Genomic DNA, 25,636 nt, shown 5'->3' with positions numbered 1-25,636 from the left:
TCTAGGCTTGACAGGGATTCACAGAGGCTCAAGGCTAAGTGTGCTATGAGGTCATTCCTTGGCCAGGGGCATGGGACAGGGATGGGGGTGTAGAAGAACCATAAAACAGTTGCATGGATGGCACTCAGAACAGGGGCTGAGCCTGTACCTCCGTGTCCTGTTTATCCACCTGCTCCCAGCTGGCTTCAGAGAAAATCTCTGTGCTGCAGCGAGACAAACAGTTCTGATCCAGATTGCTTTCCGAGTCGGGGATTGAAGTCTGTTGGCAAACAAACACAGCTGAACAGAATGAACCTGGCTCCTCCCAGAGAAGAAAGGGCTTGGAAAAGAAGGGAGCACCGGAGACTTCGGGTGGGCCTGAGTGTTAGGGCTGCCAAATCTGTGGATGCATCAGCCACCAAGAAATGGATTGAGCAGGTGCAGAGACAGGCCTGAACTCAGGTGGAAGAGAGATACACAGGTAGGTCTAAGGCTGTATGCAGTGACTCTGCAGTGCAAAGATGGTCCCTGGGTTCCAGGAAGTGACTGGGGCATAAGTGACCAGGATGGAGTGTGAACTCTGAGTTTGACCTGTTCCAGTGAGTCTGTTAATCCAACCCTGTCACCTACATCTGTGTGTTGAAACTGCGTGCTTTGGGCATGTCCTCCTTTCTCCGAAGGACGCTTTGGGAAAATGAGAAACCACCATTAGTATGAAGGAAAAACCAAAAAGTCTGTCTGAACTGAAAGTCGTTGGATGAGCCCGCCTTTAATGTATGCTGACTGCTTCAGAGCCAGGCTCACGCTTGTACTTGCACACAAGTCAGACCCAATCAGTGAGGAGAGCACCTCCCTGAGAACCTCCCCTCATGGAGCCCCACTTCCAGTAACCAGGCCCCATCAGTGCTAACTCCTTGACAGTGCCAACACCAATACCTTCTCCCCGTTTCTACTTGCCATCACCTGCCAGAAGGCATATAGAAATATTTGTTAAACTTGCACAGCTACAGCCCATGTTTGAGGGGAGGGAGATGACGGCTCACAGTTTACTAGCTTCCCGGGGTAGGAGAGACACTATAATTTGACAGGAATATTTGCCATTGCCATACTAATGTCATTCTACCCAGGGGTTCATGTGCTTTCTTACAACATGATCCTCTCTCCAAAGAGATCTGACCAACCACATAGTGCTAACTCTTCCTTATCCTAACCTCCTAAACAGGAACATGCGGTGGAAAAGTTAAGAAAAGCAGGAAAGAACAACAGGCAGACTGCTGTTCACATGGCAGAGGCTGATCTCCAGCTTCTCAATAGGACTACCCTGCACCTTTCCAATTCTTTTAGAAATGTGTACCAATCACCAGGCACAAGACATGAAGACTGCCCAGCCTCTGTGTGTCCTCTCCTTTGGCAGCTATGCAGGCACCACGGTCTACTCACCACTTCATCCCCAAAGTCCCCATTGAAGCGTAGGGAGCTGGTCAGGTACTGGCTCTCCAGGCGACTCCTCAGCTCCTGCACCTGTTTCTTCAAGGTCTCCACTTCCTGCTGGTGGCCTGACTCAATCTGACGCAGGCGCTGTTGGATAGTGTCCGTGTACACAGGCATGCCATCATCATCCAGGTGGCTGCGGGAAGGTTGGTCAGGGCTGCCCGTTGTAGACGGCCTCCCCGGGTGGCTGTGCAGCCACTTGTGGTGCAAGTTCCTCGAGTGTAAGTGGGCAGAGCTGCAGCTTGTAGCAGACAGCTGGCGGCTCAGTGAGTCCTTGCTCCTACCAGCCTCTCCATTGGTGCAGTGCCCGTTGGGGGTAGGGTGCTTCTGCAGGGTGCTAAGCCCCGGGGACTGCTCTAAAGCCTTATTTTCCGTCTCCAGGGCACCATTGCACACACGCCCCTCTTTACATTCGGCTAAAGGCAAGGCACAAGGAGAACGCGTGGGGCTGTGGGTGCTCCCAGGGGAAGTCCTATGTACCACAGATCCCACTTGGGGACTCTCAGCTATGCTCCTCTCTGAAGGCCAGGGCTCCGTGGCTTGAGGAGGTATGTCCTTGCCACTGAACCAGCCACTGTTTACCAGGCAAGGTCTATGATGGCCTTCAGGCCCACTTTCTGACTTGACTTGACCTTCCATTAACATGTCCATTGAACTGTCCGCATTTGGTCCTCTGGCCTCAAATGGGACTTGGGAAGGCAGCAGAGAACTTGACTGTGAGGTACCATACCCAACTTTTAGATCTACTGGGATTGGAAGAAATGCTTCCTCCCTGTCTTCTGTGATAGCTCCTATTGGAGGCTGTTCCACAGGGACCTCCTGGGTACCTTCTTCCCTGGGAGACTCCTGGAGAGAACTGGGGAGAATACTAAGCCCACCCTGCTGCTCAGAAATACCCTGTGAGAACAGAGAAAGGCTAGTGCCTGGATGGTTTCTCAAAGCAGCATCACCCAATTCTGATTCTTGAGGAAGGATAATGGCTGAGCCCTCTGGGGTCTTCCCCCTGATTTCCTTTTCTAAGAGAGCCTCCTCTTTGACCTGCTGCCTCTCAATGCTCCCTCTATGGGCAGGCTCCTCTATCCCGCTCTCCTCTTTGGTGGCCTCTTGCAAAATGTTCTCCATCTGCCCTTCGGCCACTCCAGCTGCAACAGACAGCTCGGCGCCACCCAGCACTTTGTTTGACTTCCCCAGGTTGTCAGGATCGAGAGGCTCCTCCCCAGGACCAGCCAGGCTGCTCAATTCCAGTGAGCGCCGGTGCTCCTGCCACTTCTCATTCAGACTCGGGTCACTGCTGCGCCGGCTGGCTAGAGGCACTGTGTTGTCGCAGGCGGTGGTCAGATTGTCAAATGATCTAGTCTTTGGTAGCCTAAACCAAAGGAGTTTGAGGGAAATGAGAATCTGAGGCTGTTCAGAGGAGGTAGGAGACAATCAGTTTTAACAGGCAGTTGTTTCCTAACTGGGTTCACTACTTAAAAAGCTACGACATCTCTAAAATGAGGCTCAGACCCCTACAAAGGCAAATTTCCTCTCAACCTCCCACCCCACACTCTTACATACAGACTAACAGCAAATGCAATTAGGAAAAAAAAAGGTTTGGGGCACCTGGGTGGCTCAGTTGGGTGTCTAACTTTGGCTTGGGTGGTGATCTCACAGTTTGTGGGGTCGAGCCTCATGATGGTCTCTGTGCTGACAGCTCAGAGCCTGGAGCCTGCTTTGGATTCTGTGTCTCCCTGTCTCTCTGCCCCTCCCCCATTCATGCTCTGTCTCTCTCAAAAATAAACATTTAAAAAAAATTTTTAGGACGCCTAGGTGGCTCAGTCAGTTAGGCATCTGACTTTAGCTCAGGTCATGATCTTGCAGTCTGTGGATTCGAGCCCCACATCAGGTTCTGTACTGACAGCTCAGAGCCTGGAGCCTGCTTCAGATTCTGTGTCTTCCTCCCTCTCTGCCCCTCCTCTGCTCACACTCCCTCTCTCTCAAAAATAAACATTAAGAAAAATAATAAAAATTTTTTAAATAAATAAAAAGTTCATGATACTACTCTGTTTCTCAACAAAATGAGCAAAGGAAAGTAGCATTGCTGATTTTCTGCTATTACAATTTTTAAATTATTACATGGCAGTCTGAATTAAATAAAATTAATTCTCATGTAGCAAAGCCAAACTTGCCTATCATACGACATTTGCCTTTCAAGCCCAAGAAGATAAATCATGGCAGAAAGGCAGGAGCATAGAGCAGTGACTGAAACTCAAGCCAGAAGGTCACAAGGAACCCAAAGGATTTGCTCCATCACTGACAAACTGGTTAGTGCGTGTAGCAGGACAATGTAGTGACAGGGCCCAAAGAAATGAGACTCTTATGGCCTTGTAGCCAGAAACCTTATACCTTGCCTGAGAAAACCTCAGACACCTAAGAGAGATGTGTGGAGTTAATGTCATGATCTCTGACCATGCCTTGGACATGTCACAACACAGAAATAACACCCACGCAGGGCCTGAGGCCTTGGCATCAACCAGGGGCTCACCGGCTCAGAGGAGGATCATCAGGGCTGGTGCCAGGGGCTGGATATGGTGCACAGCTGTCATCCACAGGGGTAGATGGGGATGGGCAGGGCAGGTACACTGCACTCCACAGCATCAGGTTACGCACGTGACATACAGGGTACAGCACCTGAGGAGAGAGCAGGGGTTTAAACAACTCCTCTAACAAGGCTTGAGAAATGAATGAGGGTGAAAACAATTACCAAGCTCGAACACCCAACAGGTCTTGCTTGTACCATCTGCGTTTCTCATGAGAGCCTCTTGTGGGCATGAAAATCAAAAAGGATTTTTTTTTTAAATCTATTTCTCATTTAATTATTTCTTAGGATTACTTTACTGAATGACTGACTCTTCTAACAGCTCAATTTGTCTCCTCATCCAGTGAGTCATTCCACTGGATGATGACTATTTCCTAGTATAAAAACATGGCTTCAGAAGACATAGTCAAACCTGTTTTATGGGATCATTTAAGTTAATCCTGGGAGGGGCACCTGGGTGGCTCCGTCGGTTAAGCGTCTGGCTTCAGCTCAGGTCGTGATCTCATGGTTTGTGGGTTCAAACCCCACATCGGGCTCTGTGTTGACAGCTCAGAGCCTGGAGCCTGCTTCAGATTCTGTGCCTCCCTCTCTCTCTGACCCTCCCCTGCTCGGGCTGTCTCTCAAAAATAAATAAAAAACATTAAAAAAATTTTAATAAATAATCATGTGAAAAGAAGGGCATTTTCTTTCTGTATTGTTACTTCCCCAGCAGGCACAGTGAAGGAAAGAGAGAAGCAGTTAGCTTAAATCTTTGACTATTTAAATGTAGTAAGAAACATATTAACAGTCCAGCAAAGCAATGTAACCTCTGATTAGCCTCCTCTTTACTTCTTTAGAACTTAAGATGCATTCTGACACAAGGAACATTGCTATGTATCAACACAGATGTGCATGCCTCCTTTCCTCTGCTTAACAGAAGGTGTTCCTTTAAGGAGCAAAGTCTTAAAGGGCCTGCCAGTTCTCCATGTGAGCAGAAAATTACACAGATACACATGCTAATGTCCTACACATTTTTCTGCTGAGACAGGAGCTGAAGTGGATATCATCACCTAAGGACATTGGAAGGATGCTGGGGGCCTGTTGGCAGCTCCCTCTGAGCTATGAGGGGGTATCCAGGAGACAACTTAAGTGCCTCTTCCACTTGTTAGAGCATGCTAGGAGAAAGGTAAGCTCTGACAGAGATGCCAGAAAAGATTCATGGCTGGAGTGGCAAAACAAAGATGTGTATTAAATCACAGTTAGAACTGCACCAGGAAATAAGCCTCTCTAGGAACAGATGGGAAAAAGTGGAACCAACCCACCCAAAGACAACAGCAATGCCTTTGAGGAAATAGTCACTACTGAAAAAGACCCACATGTCACCATCCCCAAATTCCTTCTTCTGATCAGAGAGGAAGGGCTGAAGGATACATACGGCTTCTGACTGAGAGGAATACAGTAGGTTTTTGAAAGCCTTGTTGCCTGCCCGAAGCAGCGACCACACAGAACACGTCCGCTCCTGAGTATGCTTTTCCCCTCTCTCCTTGGCGTTGTTGCACAGGAATGTTCCAAATAGGCAGGAATAAGTATGTTGCACCAGTTTCACCTGCAGAAGTCCAAAATCAAGCAATCTTTGGGATAAGGCCAGCCCCCCGAGCCACCCTTCCCCAACATCCCTGAGAGCAGCTCAGAATTCACACTCGTTAAGGGTGGGGGAACAACGTAAGTCACACAAGAGCTGCCTTCTCACAAGACCAATCCCAGAGCACCCAACCCAACCACTACCATTCTCGAGTCAAAAGAAACAAAGACAGATCGTCAGCACACCCGTTCCTCTTGGACTTCCTGGCAACCAGTCTGAAAGTCCTAAGTTAACAGCCATACTCAAGAGTCAGAGAACATATAAACTGGGTACAGGAGCAGGTCAGTGTGTAATCCAAGGCTGAACTCAGAACCCACTTCCAAACAACTTTCCACTCAATAGGTCATTAATGACATTTCTATGAGTACTGGACAAGCAACTATCCTACCCTGATGGAGCTGGTTCTAGTTGTGGGGGAGGGGTGACCAATGCTGTGGACCATAATAAGGAAGGGTGAGCAGAACAGGACACATGCAGGGCAGCAGGGGAAGGAAGTGAGAGCAAGTGAGTATCTGAGGGGGAAATGCTCCAGGCAGAGGCACTAGCCAACACAATGGTCTTGAGGTGAGTGTGTCCTTGCAATTTCCAAGGAACAGGAGGCCAGTGTGACTGAAGGATACTGCACAAGGAAGGGAATGGTAGGAAATGAATGCAGATGAGTAACCTCTAGGACAGCTCTGCAGGCCACTTTAAGAACTGTGACTTTTACTCTGTGTGAAATGGGAAGCCTTTGGAGGTTTCTGAGTAGGGGGATGATATGGTCTGAATTATGTTTGAGAAGGATCCCTATAGCTGCTGGGTTGACGCTGTGGAATTAGGGAAGACAGACGTAACTTGGACCAATGTGGGAACTGTGAAGACAGCAAGAAGTAATCAGGTTTTAGACAGATTTTGGAAGCAAAGCTGCAGAATCTGCTGTTAGACTAAATGTGGAGTATGAAAGAGAGGAGAAATTTGCCATACAAGTTTCTGCCCTAGATAAACTGAAGGACTGAATGCCACTTGGTAAGGCAGAAGATCTCTTGGAAGATCAGATTTAGGGGTGGGAAGATATGGAAATCAAGAATCAAGTCTGAACAGGTAAAGTCTGAAATACCATTAGGACATCCACATGGAGATACTGAGCAGTCACAGTTGGATATGTGAGTCTAGAGTTAGTGGAGAGATCTGAGCTGAAGATGTTACTATAAATGTGGGAATCATGGAGAGCAATCAGAGCTAGCAGAATGGATGAAATCTTCCAAGAGGCAGAAAGATACAGAAACACCTTGGAGGCTGAGCCCTGGAGCATTCCAACATTCAGCAATGGGGCGGTAAGGAAGAACCAGCAGAGCAAAGGAGACAGACCAGCTAGTGAGGCAGAGAAGAACTGAGGGAGAGTTTGTGCTGGGAATCAACTTAAAGGGTTTCAAGACCAGTGTGATTACACAGTGTCAAACAGTAAAATGAAGACAGTCTAAGATATAAACTTCCAGTTAATTAAGTCATTGAGATATAATGCACAGCATGGTGACCAGAGCTAGTAATACTCTAATGCGTATTTGAAAGTTGCTAAGGGAGTAGGTTTTGAAAGTTCCCATCATAAGAAAAAAATGTGTGGTGACTTGATTTTAAACTACTTATTGTGATCATTTTACAATATATAAATACTAAATTATTATACTGTATACCTGAAATTAATAGTATGTTATATTGTCACTTATACCACAATAAAAAAATGTTCTTCACAAGATGAAACTGAGAGCTGATTAAGAGCAACATGAAGGTCACAGCTCTGGTAAACTGGTGGGGTGAACACCTGACTACAGCGGGTTTAAGAGAAAATAGGAAAAAAGGAATTTGAGACAGTAAATCCAGAAGACCTGAGGAGTTATGCCATGAAGAAATGAAATAAAATGAGATGAATAGCTGACAAGAGATGCAAGGCTGAGAAAGGGTTTTGAGGAGATGGGAGGCACTAGGCTATGTTTATGTATTAATGGCAACAATGCAGTAGAGAGGAGAAGGCTGGCACCATGCAGCTGAGCACAGGCAGTGGGAGCTGGTGCAGCAGGGTAGGAAGGGGCGGAAACAGGGCAAGAACAGGGAGTCTCTGTCAAAGGAGAGGGGGCAGTGAGTATGAGACACACGCAGGGGGGTTGACAGACTAGAGGGAGCAGAAGATATGCCCCTTTTTTTTTCTTTTAAAGATTTTATCTTTGGGTAATCTCTACACTCAAGGTGGGATCTGAATTTACAACCCCAAGATCAGAGTCACATGCTCCACCGACTGAGCCATCCCTATTATTTCTAACTACTTAGGACTTCAATCATCTATTTTTTTCCCTTCCCCCTGCCCCATTATCTATTTTAAAAGCTAAGTTTAGGGGTGCCTGGGTGGCTCAGTGGCTGAGCATCTAACTTCAGCTCAGGTCACGGTCTTACAGTTTTGTGGGTTGGAGCTCTGCATAGGGCTCTATGCTGATGGTGTGAAGCCTGCTTGGGATTCTCTCTCTCCCCTTATCCTCAACTGTGCTCTTTCTCTCAAAATAAATAATAAACTTTAAAACATAAAAGCTAAGTTGAAAACAACACAGAGACTTGGGGCGCCTGGATAGCTCAGTCAGTTTTGTGTCTGGCTTTGGTTCGGGTCATGATCTAAGTTTTGTGAGTTCAAGCCCCGTGTCAGGCTCTGGGCTGAGAACTCAGAGCCTGGAGCCTGCTTTGGATTCTGTGTCTCCCTCTTTCTCTGTCCCTTCCCCCCCTTGTGTTCTCTCTCTCAAAAATGAATAAACATTTAAAAAAAATACAAAACACAACTTTATGCAAACCTAACACACCTGAATTCACTGAATAAACAAACACTTCTTATTGTTTTTAATTAAAAATGAGAGAAAGAATGGCTCCTTATTAAATTCTAAAAAGGATACATCATTTCCTGTAAAAACTAGCTCACTAACATTTGCACTGACACCCCCATTTTAGAAAGTCTCCAAAATGAAGAATCACAAGCCCAAACTCACAAGGAATGCTTCATTGAACTCAAAAGAGCAAGGAAATTGCCTCTGAAGCTGATGAACGCAGTCAAGCCACTGCAGAAACACCGGGCAGCGTTCGTTGAGATCATCTGAGTTCTCCCCATGACCACACCGGTCAGCAAACTTATGTCCAAAGTCCAGCCACTCCATCTCCACGAGGACTTGGAAACCCTGCAAGGAGAGACCATTTGTGACTGTCTATCGAGCCTATGACAGTCCCAAGCCTGTCAGGACTAAGAGCAGTAATCCCTTTTAACAAGCTCCCAGTAAGGCCGACAGAAGCCCTGACCCAGCCCCATGGCCCAAAGACTCCATGAGACACAAGCTTAGGGCAATTTTCCACTTTCCTCGACTCTATTCCATAATCATCAAAAGGGTACTAATACTAAGCATTTATCTAAGCCTTTCTTGAGTCTATACTTTTTAGCCTCTTTCATTCACTAGACAAAAGCTACATTTTTTTTCTAATTTTTTTTTAAGTTCTATATTTTGTGCTACCAAGATCCCCATTTTCCTGGGGTAGCTAAAACATTTCCAAGGAGATAGATTGCAAAGAAAAACGTGTATTCTCAATACCTTGTTACCTACAATCTGCTCCATTTTATAAGGCACAAGAACTATGGCAGGCACCACGATACGTGAGCTCAAGGTAAAGGAGCAAAGATTTAAAAACAAATTTCACTTTCTTTAGACTTAACCACCAAGACCCAAACTGGTCATAAAACCCTCCAAGGTTTCCCCCACTTGTAGTGAAGTACCAAATCCTACTCTTTGGATGCACCCACCTCTATGGTACGGTAATAAGGATCCAGCAGGAGCTTAGCCAATGCCACAATCTGGGGAGTTCGGTCCCAGCCATCAGAGCAATGTGCTAGTACTGGCCGCTGATCACGATCCACGGCATGCACTACCAGAAGCGCTGACTTCAGAAGCACAGACAAGTGATGGAGCCATTTTGTGCTTTCAAGAGCTGAGAGCCAACTATAAAAATAAAAACAGAAGGAGATAAGGAAGGGTGCCTGGGTGGCTCAGTCAGCTGAGCATCTGACTCCTGATTTCAGCTCAGGTCACCATCCCAGAGTCATCGAATCAAGCCCACATCAGGCTCCACACTGAATGTGGAGGCTGCTTAAGATTCTCTAGCTCTCACTCTGCCCCTACCCCTCATGCGTGCTCGCTTTCTTTCTCCCCCCCCCCCCCGCCAAAAAGAGTTTGGGGGAGGGGAGGATGAGGACATCCTGATTTATATGATTTACTGCATCCTGCCAAATAGCCATGAAATTAAGAAGCAATTTCCAAAGATTTTTCCCTCCAAATAAAAGACTGCCAAGATAAAACAATCTCTGTCTTTACAAAGCATGTACAAAGATGAGGCTTAAGCCCTACTATGCAATAAAGGATGGCTTCAGAAACAGGACAATAATAGAAATTTTGTTCCAGAAATCTTATGGCTATTTCTGACAATTAACATTTACTATTTCTCAGTCCATGGTAATTATATACCCAGTATAAGTAGTTATTTCTGGAGTCTTCTGAAAGAAATATAGCTACTTCAGACATTGTAAAACAAAAAGTACTTACATTTAATGATCAGCAACTATACTCAACAAGTTCTCAAAAAAAAGTGTGTGTGTGTGTGTGTGTGTGTGTGTATAATAAAGTGTGCATACAGATATGTATAAGTACACTAGATATTAGTACACTAATGGCTATATGGTATTACTGGACTTATACAGACTTCATTCAGCAGGGATCTAGAAAAACCTTCTTCTGAAAGACCTTCAGGAGATATCCAATCCCAAGAATTACTGCTTGGAAGTAATCACAAGCTGATTACACTTGTTTTTAACTGTGTTGACATTTTGTTTCTTGTGCCCTGTCATGAAAATTCCACTCCTTATATCCCCACCCCTCAAAAGCTCTGATTTCTCCAAAATGTGATCAGATTTGTAGTTAAGACGGCAGTCTAGCCCTTCCAACACTAAGTCAAAGGAGGGAATAAATACTTCTGTCAGAGGGCTCTGAGAAGCCTCTGCCAACACTAGGCAAGAACATGCCTACACTACACTTCACTATCATCCAACCAAGGAGCTTCTGAGAGACTCCAGACTCCCTTGCCTGATTCCTACACTGGAGCAGAAACACACAGTGCTCTAGCTCTCCACAGCCTCCAACACGTGTGGAGAGCCTTGCTTATAGCTGATCCCACCAATGCTAGGACTTCTTTTTTACCCCCAAGGGAGGCTTCAGTACTGCCTCATGATTTGCTGCCCAAAAAACAGGCAAAGCATTACTTTTTCCTTAATACAATCCCCAGACATTCCTTTGGACCAGGTACAGGTCAATTACATCTTTTTGACTGAGTTTAAAAAATAGCTTTTAAAGAAAGAACTTTAAAATGTGGATATTTGAGATGAGGTAGTGTTGATTCTATCCCTTTCATTTTATAAACAGGAAAACTGATACCCATAGCAATTAAGCCACTTGGCCAAAGTCACAGAGTCAATTAGTGGCAGATCTTCTGAGTCCTCAAGCAGGATCTTTCAGTGCCCCACGTTTGGGGATGAGAATACTGCTAGCCAGGTTCTGTAAATGTGTAGCAGATACAAGTTGCTAATCCCCAAAGCAGAGCAGCAAACTCATTTCCTCGCTCAGGCTTTTCCCCAAGGACAACTGCTTCACCCTCTGGGCTTTTTCCAACTGTGATGAATTTAATCATTTGCTACCAGGAGTTAGTACAAGTGGTTCAGGCAGCCATTTGGCTGAATAAATCAAGGACTTCTGCAAAACTTGATGTGATCAGGAGGATCGACTGGACAGAACCCAGGGAAATAGCTATGGGCTCCAGCACAAAGAAAAGAGAAAATTCTGTCTTCTCTGGCACTATTTCTGGCTTCCTGAAATAGTAAAACAGGGGTTTTAAATAATTATCTGCCCACATTTGTTTTACAGAGCATTCTTGCTAATTTATCTCGAATTTAATCAGCAATCAGTTCCCTTGGAAGGCAAAGGGGGTGTTAATTCATCTATCTCACAGCAAATGCCAGCCATTCATTTTTAATAAGCAATAAAAATCTGGTAATGCTCTTAGTAAATAAGAGGCAGTAGTTTAGGAATCAGAAGCAAATGTAAAAAGAAACTCACCCAACAGTAAGTTTAAAGACAGCTTAACCCTTTTTAGAACATGATGAATAAACTTTGACTCTTGAAGGTAAAACATCCCACCCAGCTTAAGGCAGGTAAGTGTCACTGCAAGATGTCAAAAACCAAAGAATTTAAAAAAACCCAAAAACAACGTAGAAGAGAAGGAAGAGGTCCCAAGAAAAACAAGAAGGCAGTGATTTTCTGAGGACTGAGATCTGTTCTGTGCTCCATATCTTTACATCTTTCGAAGGGCTACATTTTTCTCCAGCATCTCCTTTGCGTGGTTGTGCAGCTAACACAGAAAGGAGAATGCCCGCAGGGACTGAAAGTCAAACTGAACTCTATCAAGAAACAGAAGAAAAGACACCTCCAAACTCATTTTTAAAAAAGCAATGCAAAATTAAAGCTAAGGCCAAGGTCTTACTTTCCAGGATCAGGCATCTGTGTGCACAGCAACCGCAGAGACTGAAAACTCCTCCGAATTGAATGAATATTTGCCATCCCCATAAACACTACTTCACAGTTTGGGTAATACTCTGCAGAGAATAACAATAAAGAGAACAAAAATATGTTGAATTTAAAGCCCACGTGGCCAAATTTAAGAGCAGCAAACTGGCTACAAAACAACCCCACCAAGAGCTGCTGACTAATAAAACTGCAATGTCTTGATGCCTATTTGTCCAGTCCTTTATGAGAGGGAAATGGTGCTTGAATTTTAGCTCTTTTCGAAAAAGGAAGATTAGATTTGTGAAGATCTGGACATAAAAAAAGCTCTTGCTTTTTTTAAAGATCTACATCCATCCCAGGTTTACTTCTGGAGCCTTTTTTTTTTTTTTTTTTTTTAAATTTTTGAGAGACACAGAGAGACAGCACAAGCAGGGGAGGGGTCAGAGAGAGAAGGAGACACAGAATCCGAAGCAGGCTCCAGGCTCTGAGCTGTCAGCACAGAGCCCGACATGGGGCTCGAACTCATGAATATGAGATCATGACCTGAGCTGAAGCCAGACGCTTAACTGACTGAGCCACCCAGGAGCCCCTTTGGGGCCATTTCTAACTTGTAGCTCTGGAACTTCTTTGAAAAGAACCTGGCAGAACAATGCGTTTATGCATTCAAATTCCACCTCAGTACAACTGCTTCTGAATAAGGAGCTTGGTGCCACTACTTGCTCCATCAGCACACATCTGGCACTGAAAGGATCCCTTCTTAGAGAAAGCCAGCATCCAAATAGTCAGGATGCTATAGGTCAGGACAGAGGTGCTTTGCTAGCGTTCAGTATTTACTGCTTCTATTCCCACCTCAGGTTTCCTAAGTAGAAGCCATGTGGGAGTTTCCTGTGAGGTCAGTGATGAGTAAATCCACTGTCAAAGCCAACAGAACGCTTTTATAAGGCTGAGAAATCGAGCCACTAAAGCAACTTGCAAACAAGAACAGACCTTACTACAGTGGAGGACTTTTTTTATTTTTTAATATCACTTAAGGTTGAGGAAATAATCGATTATTTGGTTTCAATGCACCCCATCCTCCATTTCTTCCCTGAAAAGAAACTACAGTGTTACGAATCCAAACAGGCTGAGGAACACGGTTTGCCAGTCATTTCAAAATAAGAACTAAGACCCAGCTCGGCATTGGCTGAACTCACAAGAACAGAATGTTAGGAGACAGAGCGCTGTACACCTCACCTGGGCATTCACAACCTCCTCCTTTGGCTCGGTTTGCCACAGCTGCTGCATAGGAGCGTGCATCCAAGATCAACAGCTTCTGTGGTTGGATGGCTAAACTTTCCGCTCCGGAAGCATTTGACAGAGAAGAATCTAGGAACATCAGGAGCAGGGATGAAAAACTGAATGAACCCATCTCCCAGAATTGTGCAAAATAAGAACCAAAGACACCTATTATAATAATAGAACAAACAAAACCTCAATTAAGTGAAACCCACCTAACAAGAACCCTTGATAGATAGGACTTCTCCCTACAACCTCCTTTATCTAATTTCTACATGTGTACTTCTTTAACAAAAGCTAGTGTCTCCTGCCATGGTCTGAAGACATTCCAGGTCCCCTATCACTTATATACTCCATTCTTGTCACAGTGACAAGAAAGACAACCAACACTCTAGTCCTCTTAAGCCAAGTCTTAAAGAGTCTTCTGGTTCCTTGTCAAGATGTGTGACTTCTGAAATAATCCCATCAATTAAAGCTTTGCCTGCTCTCTCCTATGAAACAAATCCTATGTCTTACAAGAAGAAGGCCATTTCAAGAAAAAGTTCTCACAGATACTATAAAAACTGCTGCCACGGGTCCAGGGAGCATCTTACCAAAATCCACATCAGAAAGGTCTCCTGCATTTGGAAAGTCTCGAGAACTGTTCCTAGTTGACAGCTTGCTGCCACTTGATCGGGAATCAGAGGCACAAGCTTTGGCTACTGACTGTACCAGATGCTCATCATCGGCATTTCGCCAGCCCCACCAGCTGACCTCCGGCTGTCCACAGCGGGCAATGACAGCTCCATTGCTCTGGTGCCTGCATAAGGAATAAGAAACAGCAACTACACCCATCTCAGTGGCCCCATTCAGATACTCTGTGCTCACACAAAAAGTAAGGTAGTAGATTTTAAATGCATTAATGAAAAGCTTAAATATAAGTAAGTGATGTAAAGTTAGCTTCAAGTCATCTAAGGGCAGAAATCTTCCACAGCAACAGGACTAACAACAAAACCTATCTGGATCTTTCTCAAATATTATACTACTTTAAAGATCTTTGTAGAGTTACTAACAAAATGGTAAATGTGTATGCTTAGAAAAAACAAATATTCATAAAGTAAATGTTTGACTCTTTAAATTTATTTTTGGAAAATCAGGTAAGAAATAATCTACAAATACTACATTAACTCTGCTACTCAATAATGAAACACTAATCGCTCCTTTATAATGCTGCCCCTGAAAGTCCTGGCATAATAGATGCTGAAATAGAAATATTTGTTTTCACACCAACTTCTGAGGGCCCACTACAGCAACTACGCACTTATGGTTGGCTCTGGGGATTCTTGTCAAAACAAGATCCCACCTTTGGGACTCAAACACCTACCTGACCCACACTGGACTACTCTATAAAATCCCCTGAGATTTCATGACTCACAAACTGCTCTTATTATAGGCAGATAGCTCAATGAGCCAGCTACCTTTACTTAAACTCTTAGAAGGAACAGCAAAAACCTCAATAAGCTATACTCCAACAGATGCTTTCTTAAGAAGTAAGACCAGAAATCTCACCCAAAAGTCTACTTCAAGATGCTATTAAAACCCAGTCTTTTCCTAGTTAGGAATTTAGGTGATTTTAGCAATTAAAAAGTTATAAAGGTAATATTTGGCAATTAAAAGGCATAAAGTTCCAATAAATACTACACCATAGATGAACCTGAAATATGTTATGCTAAGTGAAAGAAATTAGTCATAAAAGGTCACATATGGTATGACTCCATTTATTAGAAGTGTTCAGAATAGGCAAATCTGTAGTGGCAAAGTAGATTACTAGTAACCCGGGGCTAGGAAGATTGGGGAGGGAATAAGGAGTGACTACTAATGGATCCAGGGTTTCTTTTTGAGGTGGTAAAGATGTTCTAAAATTGACTGTAGTGATAGTTGCACAACCCTGTGAAGAGGCTAAAAAAAAAAAAAAAAACTGAACACATTAAAAGCATGAACTGTATGTGACAATCTTAAAGTGGTTTTTAAAAAGTTATAAAAGTAAACCATTGATTACAAAACTAAGCAGAATAAGAAGTTAATAAGCAAAAAGTTAAATGCCCCCCAGTGCTATATCCCGGGGGGGAACTATCAATGTCTTGCATCCCATTAAAATCTAACACATACACACACATAACACATAGGAAACAGATTTAAATAAAACACACTATCGTATCTATCTGTCATCTTCAAGGAACAGTGTAAGAAAGATTGTTGTTTTTAATTCTAGAGCCCACGAGCAACCAATTAAATTTGGCAATGACCAAATCCCACTGGAACTATCAGTCTACTTGTAGTTTTTAAATCCTCCCTCACAGACAGAAACAAGGAAAGAATTTGTATATTGCCAATATGCTCAACTGGCTCACTTGCTGAATGGAGCCCAACTTGAAATAAAACCTCACTAATCTCTAAAATACCTACTAGCATATATAATAGACACTGATAACAGCTGAGCTGATTGATGCCAAACCTTCACAAAAGAGGCTGGCAGGGCCTTTCCTGAGCATCTTCTTTCTCTGCAATGCTTCCCAGCAGTGCCCAAGAGGAACACAAGATGGCACTCTTCAGCTTCGATCTTGGGTTTTAAGGTGTCATAGCACTTTACAGCTAGATTGCAACTGAGCTGTTGCAATAAGCAGTTCAGACTTCTAAAATGCTTTACACCACCTACCACATGATCAAGAACCAAAGCAATACAGCTAAAAGTCACCAAAGGGCATTTCTACCACTTTAACAAAAAGAATCAGGAAAAAGTATATAAAAATTAAGATATCCAATGGATAAGTCTCCTACTGATCACAGAAGGTTTCAATTTTATATAGAAACATGGATATATTTAAACTATCCCTAAATTAATGTTGGGGAAGCTCTCAAATGACTACAAATCTCTAATAACCACTCAATGCACAAAGAAGGGGAACTATAACTTGCACTACAGATGGATGCCCTTTGCACTATCTTGCTGTGTTAGCAATCTCTGTCTTCAGTGATAAATCCAATTAAACACATCCCAGTGGGGAAAAACACTAATCAGGTGCTGGTTCAGCGTGGTGCTGTCAAGTAACTGCTGTTAGCAACCTCAGGAATCACTACTGCACTCTACAGACAACTAAATTCAATACATGTATGCTGGATTCAGAAGCATCTTCCAATCCAGGGTGGCAAAGCAGAGAGTGGCAGAGTATCTCCAAAACATTCTTCAACATACCCCTGACAAAGCTCCCCAATAATATTAACAACTGAATCTGGGGCTCAGAGATACAAGACACATGTTCCAAAACAGAGGCTACTTCCTAGAAGCCTATCTGACTTTATTTAACTAAGAACTTTCATTTGTAATCCTTTGAGAGATTTTCTCAGAGAAACTGGAAATAAAAATTTCATTTATATATATTCCATGATCTCCAGAAAGGATTGGGGGAAAACCCTATGATTTGTGTTCTCTAGAATAAATTTTAGAAGGGAGGAAAGGTTTCCCATGTTTATTCTAAGAAGTTTTTGTCTAACTCGCACTTACAGGCTTCTCTACCAACAATTCACCTAAAGCCCCGTGATAGTCCTTTGCCCTTATGCTCAAAGTCAGCAAACCCTACAAATGCCAGGGCTGCTGATCTAACACAGCTGTTGGCCACAGAGCAGCAGCTGGCTGCTTTTCCTATTTGACCTGGGCCCCTCACTGATAAGATACAAATCCTTTCAGCTCTCTCAGCTCTGTAATTCCTGTGTCATCCCTGCCACTTGAGTGATAGGTAAATTTGGTGACCTACTTTTCTAGGAGTGTCTGAAAACAACAGTGACGAAAATTGAGACTGAAAATTTAATGGATTCCACTGGGCCAGAAACAAATACTATTTCATCTCTATTCAGGATGGTCATCAGAATTTGCTGTCAGTGGACTACATCAACAAGCTGGTTACCTCAATGGAAATTCCACAAGGAGATAAATCCCTTCTGACAACCTGAGTATTTCAATGGAATGCCTTCTGGCAGGAAAGTCTCTAACTAAGCCCCACTGGTTTGGCCCAAATTCAAGAAAAGCCTAAAAAGTCTGCAAACTGGAAAAATGAAATGGAGAATGTAAATATTACAAAGAGATGACATCTGAAACAGTTTCAATATAAGGGGAATGATTTCTTAAAACCTTAACAGGCATCCTTGAGAACTGAGCTCCTCAATGAATTATAAAAGCAGCCCCCAGGAATACAACATACTCTTAGAGAAGCCCAGTATTTACAGATTCATTTAGGAGGCACAGCATACCTGTAAAGTAAGAACATCACTCCCACTTTACTAATTAGGTACAGGCTGAGGCCAGTTAGGGAGTTTAGGTGCCTTAGCAAGGAGTATTAGTGAAAAGACCTGAACTCCAAAACCTGTGCTCGTTCACCATAGTACCATCCCCCTTCAGAACTTCCTCTCTTGGCTCTCAAGCCTTTGATCTCTGAGATCTTCTATCTGGCTAAGCCCTAGCCTTCTTTAAATGCTCCCTCTCAAAGCAGAGCTCTTTCATGTGTTGGAGTTTCAACAACAAAGACCATCACAAATGGCTCAACTCTATGCTCCCAATTCTTACTTTCTGGAACCCATCTCTCTCAATCCAAAGGCCAACGTCTGAAGATAAATGCGGAATAATAAGCACATTATCATCCACAGAATGTCAGAAGTATATTAAAATAGCAAGACAAGCCACTTTTCTATTAAAATTTTCTTATCAAATAAACCATCAGCAAGTGTTCTGGATGTAGTAAATATTGCTGTGTCACTGAAAGAGTGGTTTTTACAATAATGTAACATAGAACCGCCTGGGAAGTTCTCTGAACCCTTCCCTCCCTTCCCAGGTTAGTGACAGCAGAGGAAGCACACCTCATGTTGTGGGCAGTAACACCAGACCACAGGCCTGCCCAGGCTTACTTACCTGTAGACGACAGCAGGGATGCGCTTCCAGGACCTGAAGCTTGCTACACTCTCTAGTTCTTTGTCAGTGATCCAGGCAGGCACTATGAGCTCCTGTGGATAGCTACCACATAGCCTAATGGGGAAGGTGAGAAAGAGGGAGTGGGGGAAGGAGACAGGGAGGGAGAAGTTGGGGAGACACTAGGTGAGCCAGCATTGAGGATGTTGATTAAGCTACCCCAGAACTAGTTGAAAAGCAATAAGGTGCTTTACTTGAGTCTTGGCCTACTCAGCAAAAACAGTGCCTTGAGCGTTTACTTATGTATATATCACATGATACTGTCATGGCCTGTTCCACCTCCTTCTGCCTTTGAGGATCTGGTAATCTTAACATCAGTAATATAAGTCGACAGTTACTCCACTGTAACTTTCTGTTGTAAAACACACACACACACACACACACACACACACACACACACACACACACACAGGTAATTTCTAACTACACAAAGTGCCCAATCCAACTACAGAAGTGAAAGTCTGTCACCTCTACCAGACCCTCACTCTTTCAGGCTTCTATCAAAGAGAAACATGTGAGGAAGAACAAGAGCCCACAACTTCAAGTTTCCAGAGACCTTATAGGATTACTAATGCAGTCTTTGATGTGGCTTAATTATAGAGGTAACAGGGGCAGGCATGGGTATGCAGAAACAGTACCACAGAACAGGCCATTTGCATATATAATTACAGACCCATTGATCCAAGTTAGTAATGTGAATGAGCTATTATTCATCATAATTTCTATTAAAATATACTTCAGAATTATAACCGGGGAAAAAAAGCCCTGTTTTCATTAGAGAAGAACCCAGTAACTGCATGCTAATCAAGCTGGTGCCCTAAAAAGCAGTTATTCCTGAAAGGTGTTTCAGTTAAAGAACAATGCTCTCTACGGGTATTTCAATATTCCTTTTCAATAGTAAAGGCAAGAAGACCTTTAATCCAAATCCTAAAATACACAAATTCCTCCTTCTCCTGTACCGCTACTCCCTGGCCCTAGCCTTATGCACAGGGCAGGAAAGGCAGAGAACACAAAGTAGCTTAGGAATTGGGGGTTCTGATCATTCTGCACTAAGTACCTCCAACTTGTTCTCAATTTCTAGATTAAATATCAGGAATTTAAAAGCCACTAAACCAAAAGAACATCTATGACCAAGAGTAGCTCTACAACTTAACACTTATCCACAAACTCCTAAAAATAACCCAGGACACCATGACCATAGTTAATGTGCTAACCATGAGTCTTGCTCTTTTGTCTTATTTCTTTTATCTTGTTTAAAACTTAAGAGTAAATTTAGCTCTCCTTCTTTGTAGTAGGAAGAACTTTTCAATGTCCGGAAGACTGGTTCTGAGGTAGAAATGGTGGACTCAATGATAAAAGTTAATTTCTAAAACCGAATCTGAATAGGGATTTTGGAAACCAACTGGCTTTGGAATGCAAACATTTTCTTTCCCCAATAAGCTTAGTTTAATTCAGTTTTCTGATTTCATCCAATATTTTGGTCATTACACTTCTTGTCCTTTTAAGTATTACACTACCTAGTAGTCACTTCTTTAGCAAACACTAGGTGTTCACATGTAGATAAGCAGTTTCCAGCATAGGAAATGTGGGTTACACATGAGCAAAGCCTGTGTAGGCTTTGTAGTCTCAGGCTCTCTGAGAACTCTCCTCCAGTCTCCACCTCCATTCTTGGCTTTGTCTTGTGACAGAAAACAGGCAAAGGTACGACAAAACTAAGGCTCCAATTTTTTCATAACACCCCAATGTTCTTAATTCCTTGGCCCAGGTCCATGTTAAGAGCTACATACAGTAATTAGTGGAAGTTTTTCCAATTAAAAATGAAATGCTCAGATGGTTACCCACAAATATACCAGGAAAACAGCCATCATGGTTTGAGGCAGCTCAAAAAATGGAATGATTAATGCCTCCAACTGCCAGAGGAAATCTTAAGAGAAGGATATTAATTTAAATCTCCTGAACAATCTTTTGTTTTATAGAAACCTGGATCACTAAAATCATAGTAGTTAACTACCCTCCCCCACACCAAAGTACTTATACCATTTAAGGAAACAGGTAATCGGAAATATTTAATAATGATTATATTAATATTTAATGATCAAATGATTAAAGCTATGAAGCTAGAAAGAATAGTATTTAATGTCTAAGTCATAGAATCTGGAGTAAAATTTGTCATAAAAACTCCCTGCTGAGTGTTTTATCACTGCTTGTGAGATCACTGATTCTATCTCCAAAGTGAAGTCAAGTGGTGATGAGACCAATGGAAACTGACTGCCCACATGTGAACACAGTACTACCCAGGAAATGCACGTGCCACGAAGAACAGAGACCTGGAGGGGATGGATAGGAAGCTTCCAGAATTCTGTTAAGGTTCACTTTTACACTCTAGTGACAACAATGGGAACAGAAGCTCAAGAAGTACTCTGAAGACCTTGCAGTTAGATGTAATCTCTATTGAAAGAAAATGCCTAAGTTCAAATGTTCTGCCACATGAGAATTGGGGTTTCTGCAAAGGCACTGGCTAGGAAACACAGTCCACAGGGTCCCATACAACTCACTTATACTTCTCATTGATATTGGAAATCCTCCAGGCGTTGTTCATATCAAAACCCATCCGCTCCACTTCATTTTTAAACCTTGATGTTACATGTTCCCCTAGGGGCCAAGGATAGCAGAAAGAAATGAATACCATTTTGTAAAACAGAATAAAAGCATAGATATCCTGCTCAGTTATTACATAAATAAAATATATATTAGTTTTAGTTTACAACTACAGTTTTTATTTTAAAACTATATTTAATTTTAGTTTAAAAATTCCTTGCTGGGATAAGACTATATACAAAGAAATGAGGAAATTACATTTTTTTAAGTTGAAGTACATCTAACATACAATTTACATTAGCTTTTGGTGTATCACATAGTGATTCAACAATTATGTACATTATGAGATGCTCACCATAGTACAGGTACCATCTGTCACTATACAAAGTTATTATAGTATTACTGACTGTACCTTATGCTGCTAGTGGAAGTTTGTATCTCTTAATCCCCTTTACCTATTTTGCTCATCCTCCACATGCCTCTTTGGCAACCACCAGTGTGTTCTCAGTATTTATGAGTCTGTATCCGTTATTTAGATCCCATATACAAATGAAATCACATGTATTTGTCTTTCTCTGTCTTATTTCACTTAGCATAATAACTTCTAGGTCCCTCCATGATGTCACAAATGCCAAAATTTCTTTCTTTTTTTTAATGGCCCATTATCCCTGTGTGTAGAATATTACACACATATACCACATATTCTTTGCCCATTCATCTACTGACAAATGGCTAGACTGTTTCCATATCTTGGAATTCTGATCAAGAATCAGGTTATCTCAGGGCACCTGGATGGCTCAGTCAGTTAAGTGCCAATTTCAGCTCAGGTCATGATCTTGCAGGTCTGTGGGTCTGTGCTGACAGCTCAGAGCCTGGAGCCTGGTTCAGATTCTGTGTCTCTCTCTACCCCTCCTCCCCTGCTCGTCCTCCCTCCCTCCCTCCCTCTCTCTCTCTCAAGAATAAACAAACATTTAAAAAAATTTTTTTAAAGAATTAGGTTATCTCATTTAATCACTAGTACCAACTCCAAGTGGTTATAACTGAGATCATTTTACATACGATAAAACCGAAACCGAGAGAGAGGTTATTATGGCAAGTCTGTTTGGTCTTAAAACCTAACCCTTGTCACTATACTGGCTACTCTCCTAGTTCCACACTCACAGTATACATAAAAAATAATACCAAGTTTATCAAAAATAGTAATATATATCTACAACTCCTCATCAGAAACACTATGGGCCAGATCTCAAAACCTGAGTTTTCTGGAGTTTAAGATGGTGGACATAATATAATATTAGGTTAACACTCTCTCAAAAGGGTCTACTAACCAAATATTAATATTTCTACAGTGAAATTCATGGATAATTCATGCTAAATGGGATAAGTAAAGCAACAAACAGCTTCATATCAGCTCAGACCAGATCAAAGCACCAAATAAGAAAAAATCTTTTGACTTTCAGGGCCTTATAGATTACAGACTTTTAGAGAAGAGATAACTCCAAGTATGTAGGAATCTCAGGAAACACCATACTACTAGTAAAGTGCTGAGCATCTGTAAGAATATCCACCCAAACAAATATGCCTACATTTTGCCCTAATGAAACTGTCTTTCTCTTCCTAAAGACAATGAGCTACAAAGGCAGACATGAACCTAACATCAAAGTCATTAAATGTGAAATAACCTTCTTCCTTGAAAACACACTGAGTCCTAGGGCAGTAAAACAATCAAAAAACCATTAAGCAGTATCTCTAATACATAGTGTTATAGGCAGTAAAGTAAATGGTGGGGGCTGGGAAAAACTACAATAACAAATAAAAGCACAAAGCAGACTGCTTTGGTGATCAAAGTATAAAGCTTTGCTCTCCCTGGGAGTGGAGCTTCAGAACAGCAAACAGCAATTACTTGAATGAAGGACAATTCTATAAAATTACTTCCTACTTAAACTGCTTTTCTTGAGTTTAAACTAGGTATTATAGGTTTCTTGAAGGAGAGCTATAAAAAGATGAGGTACAGAGATGCAGGAAGAAAGAATCAGCTGAATGCATCCTATTCTGTAAAAGTTTTAGAAGTGATGTGGGCTTTGAAATAGGAAAAAAGCTATCCGAATTGGGGTGCCATCTGTCTCATCTGTCTACAAATTGCAAGGAATACTGATCATCAAGAATATTAGATAGTCTTTCACTTATAATCCCAATCTAAAAACTGTAAAACTATGACAATTTCCAAGTTCATTCACTAATGAAATTTTCCCCACCTACATACAGCTCCAAGTCTTTGCAAAAGGTAAAGTACTTTAATTAATGACTCTTAACATTAGTACCTACATCTTAGCGTAAACACATAGATACTTTAAAATAATCACTGGCAAAATCACCACCAGCACCACTACCACTGGCAGTTTATCACATAGACTCCTTCCTAATGCTCAAGTACAGAACAATCACCAAGAAGGTGGCTCCAATGAAGAAAAGTGAGCATGTGGGAGAGAAGATTTAAGCTTTTAATCCATTCCTTTTTTTAGAGTCTGAAATGGGTCTAAAAGCAGAGTCAAGAGTTTTGTAAAGGCTTTTGCAAGTTTCACCAGTAAACTTCCAATAACAATGTTGAGACTTCTTCCAAAGCTGATTAAGACTTAGAGCTTTGGCTACAATGTGACTCTCTTAACTATTAACAGTCAGAAACTAAGATTTATATGAATACAAGGTAATAATGCAATTTTCCTATTTCCCTCCTCTCTGACACATTCTACTCTTAACAGGCTAGGCAGAGAAGACTCCATAAAAGGCCGTATTAACTACTGAAAAACTAAATAAACTAATAGCTTCAACTCTTCAGAGTCTATGCTTATGATCTCATGTGTTGGAACAGATTATACAAAGGCATCACTTTGAAATATCTCAAGCGCTGTCTCACCCTAAAGATGACTTATAAGAATGTGGTTGTCGGGTATGCTCATATTTGGTAAGTAATGTTGTAGCCATCACCACCACCACCACTCAACAATACTGGGTGGAGACAGAAGAACCAGGCCAGGTTGACTGGCTTTAAAAATGCCACCACAGTATTTTTATTAAGAGCAAGTTTTCCCTCTGTAATCCACAGTAAAAATATATAAAAAGGAAAAAGCTATACATATACACACACTTAAACCAAGTAACTGAAGTAAAATAAGATTTCTTGTAAGTGACAGCAGGTTAACTTAGTGTGGATCTGTATATACCAGGAAGAAACAAAATACAACCTTTACTCAGAGTAAGTTCCAACCAGTTACAATGGCCATCACCTTGTAGATTCATAGTTTCCAAAATGTTCTGACCAGTACAGTACATAGGAAGCACTCAAATATTTACTGAATTGAACTCTCCAGCATTAACAGATTTAATCTTCAGGATACCCTGATCACCTTGGACAGGAAGAACAGGAATGTCTCAGTTTGAAGAACAACAAAGGAAATTAAAGCACAGAGAAGATAAATGGCTTCCTCAATATATTTTTTAAATTGAATGAATGCTTAGGAGTCCCATTTCATGTTAAGGATACCTCAAACAGTAGTTCAATAAAACCACCACTGCACATTTTAGAAAGGTCTACCTGGTCTGCACAGGTCTCCATGTTGTTCTTTTTCACTGGCGTAGACCTCCATGCACCACGCGTGGTATGCAAATGAAAAGAGATCTTCTATTTTAGCAGGTGGTCGGATTGCATTGTTCAGTCTCTTGAGCCACTCTTGACACTGCTCAAAGGTTGAGAACTGACACCTTTGTAAAACCAAACAAATATGGATGTAATTAAAAGAGAGCTGACAATGTCAATAAGGGAAGCCACCATTTCAAAAGTACCTAACTCCCAGAGCAGTGACAGCTACAGTAAAGAAAAGTATCAGAGGTCGTTATTTGCATGCTTATCATTTGTAATAATTACAGGCCCAAAAAGTTTTAGCCAATGATGCAAAATGTCAAAAAGGGGGAAAAAATGGACAGGTGGAAAACTTATTTTTTTTAGACTAATGAAATTGCTTACGATTGATTAATGGTAATTATTAAAGTAAAATGGCAGTTTTCTCTTCCATGAGTAAGATTTTCTTCTATATCTTCTATAAAAGCTTCATAGTTGTCAAGAAATAGGTTTAGAGAATGTTCATTCTATTGTTATAACCTATTAGGCCAAGCTCAGAAATAAATCACAGTGCAACTTTTGGCCAGTTAGATAATTTCAAAATCATTCTACTCAGCCATTAGAATAAATCGGCAACTGTACATCCAAAATAAGATATATTACACTGAAACTTTCAGCTGTGACCATGTAGAGAACCAAACAATTCGATTATCAACTGCAATTTTCAGCACATATAGCTAGATTAAAAGAATTAGGGCAAAAGATACTTCACCTTTTCAAATGCCAACAGTGTTTAAAACTGAGCAACTAATAAACAAGCTGCAGTTAGTACCTATCAAAAACAAGCCAAATCTCAATGGCTATAAAGGAACTT

The 25,636-nt window shown here is 41.9% G+C and overlaps 1 protein-coding gene across 10 annotated transcripts in view; it reads right to left on the bottom strand.

The window, feature by feature from the left end:
• Positions 1 to 25,636, bottom strand: part of MTMR3 (myotubularin related protein 3) — a 137,455-nt gene that overhangs the window by 8,000 nt on the left and 103,819 nt on the right. For 7 of the 10 annotated variants that reach the window (XM_029923021.1, XM_029923023.1, XM_029923019.1 and 4 more), the window contains 12 exons: positions 24,739 to 24,905; positions 21,104 to 21,200; positions 18,492 to 18,605; positions 14,146 to 14,351; positions 13,511 to 13,642; positions 12,255 to 12,366; positions 9,472 to 9,667; positions 8,672 to 8,857; positions 5,463 to 5,633; positions 3,995 to 4,140; positions 1,420 to 2,836; positions 149 to 259 (listed from right to left, as the gene is read on the bottom strand). In XM_029923021.1, coding sequence (XP_029778881.1) covers positions 149 to 259; positions 1,420 to 2,836; positions 3,995 to 4,140; positions 5,463 to 5,633; positions 8,672 to 8,857; positions 9,472 to 9,667; positions 12,255 to 12,366; positions 13,511 to 13,642; positions 14,146 to 14,351; positions 18,492 to 18,605; positions 21,104 to 21,200; positions 24,739 to 24,905 — 3,055 coding nt within the window. Of the gene's footprint in view, positions 1 to 148; positions 260 to 1,419; positions 2,837 to 3,994; positions 4,141 to 5,462; positions 5,634 to 8,671; positions 8,858 to 9,471; positions 9,668 to 12,254; positions 12,367 to 13,510; positions 13,643 to 14,145; positions 14,352 to 18,491; positions 18,606 to 21,103; positions 21,201 to 24,388; positions 24,524 to 24,738; positions 24,906 to 25,636 lie in introns of those variants that run through there. The other 3 variants (XM_029923026.1, XM_029923027.1, XM_029923028.1) reach the window with 2 other exon arrangements.

This window comes from Suricata suricatta, chromosome 14 (assembly GCF_006229205.1).
Source record: "Suricata suricatta isolate VVHF042 chromosome 14, meerkat_22Aug2017_6uvM2_HiC, whole genome shotgun sequence".
Lineage (NCBI taxonomy): Eukaryota > Metazoa > Chordata > Mammalia > Carnivora > Herpestidae > Suricata > Suricata suricatta.
The sequence above is the reverse complement of the archived record's forward strand: the minus strand, read 5'-3'. Positions and strand labels throughout refer to the sequence as shown.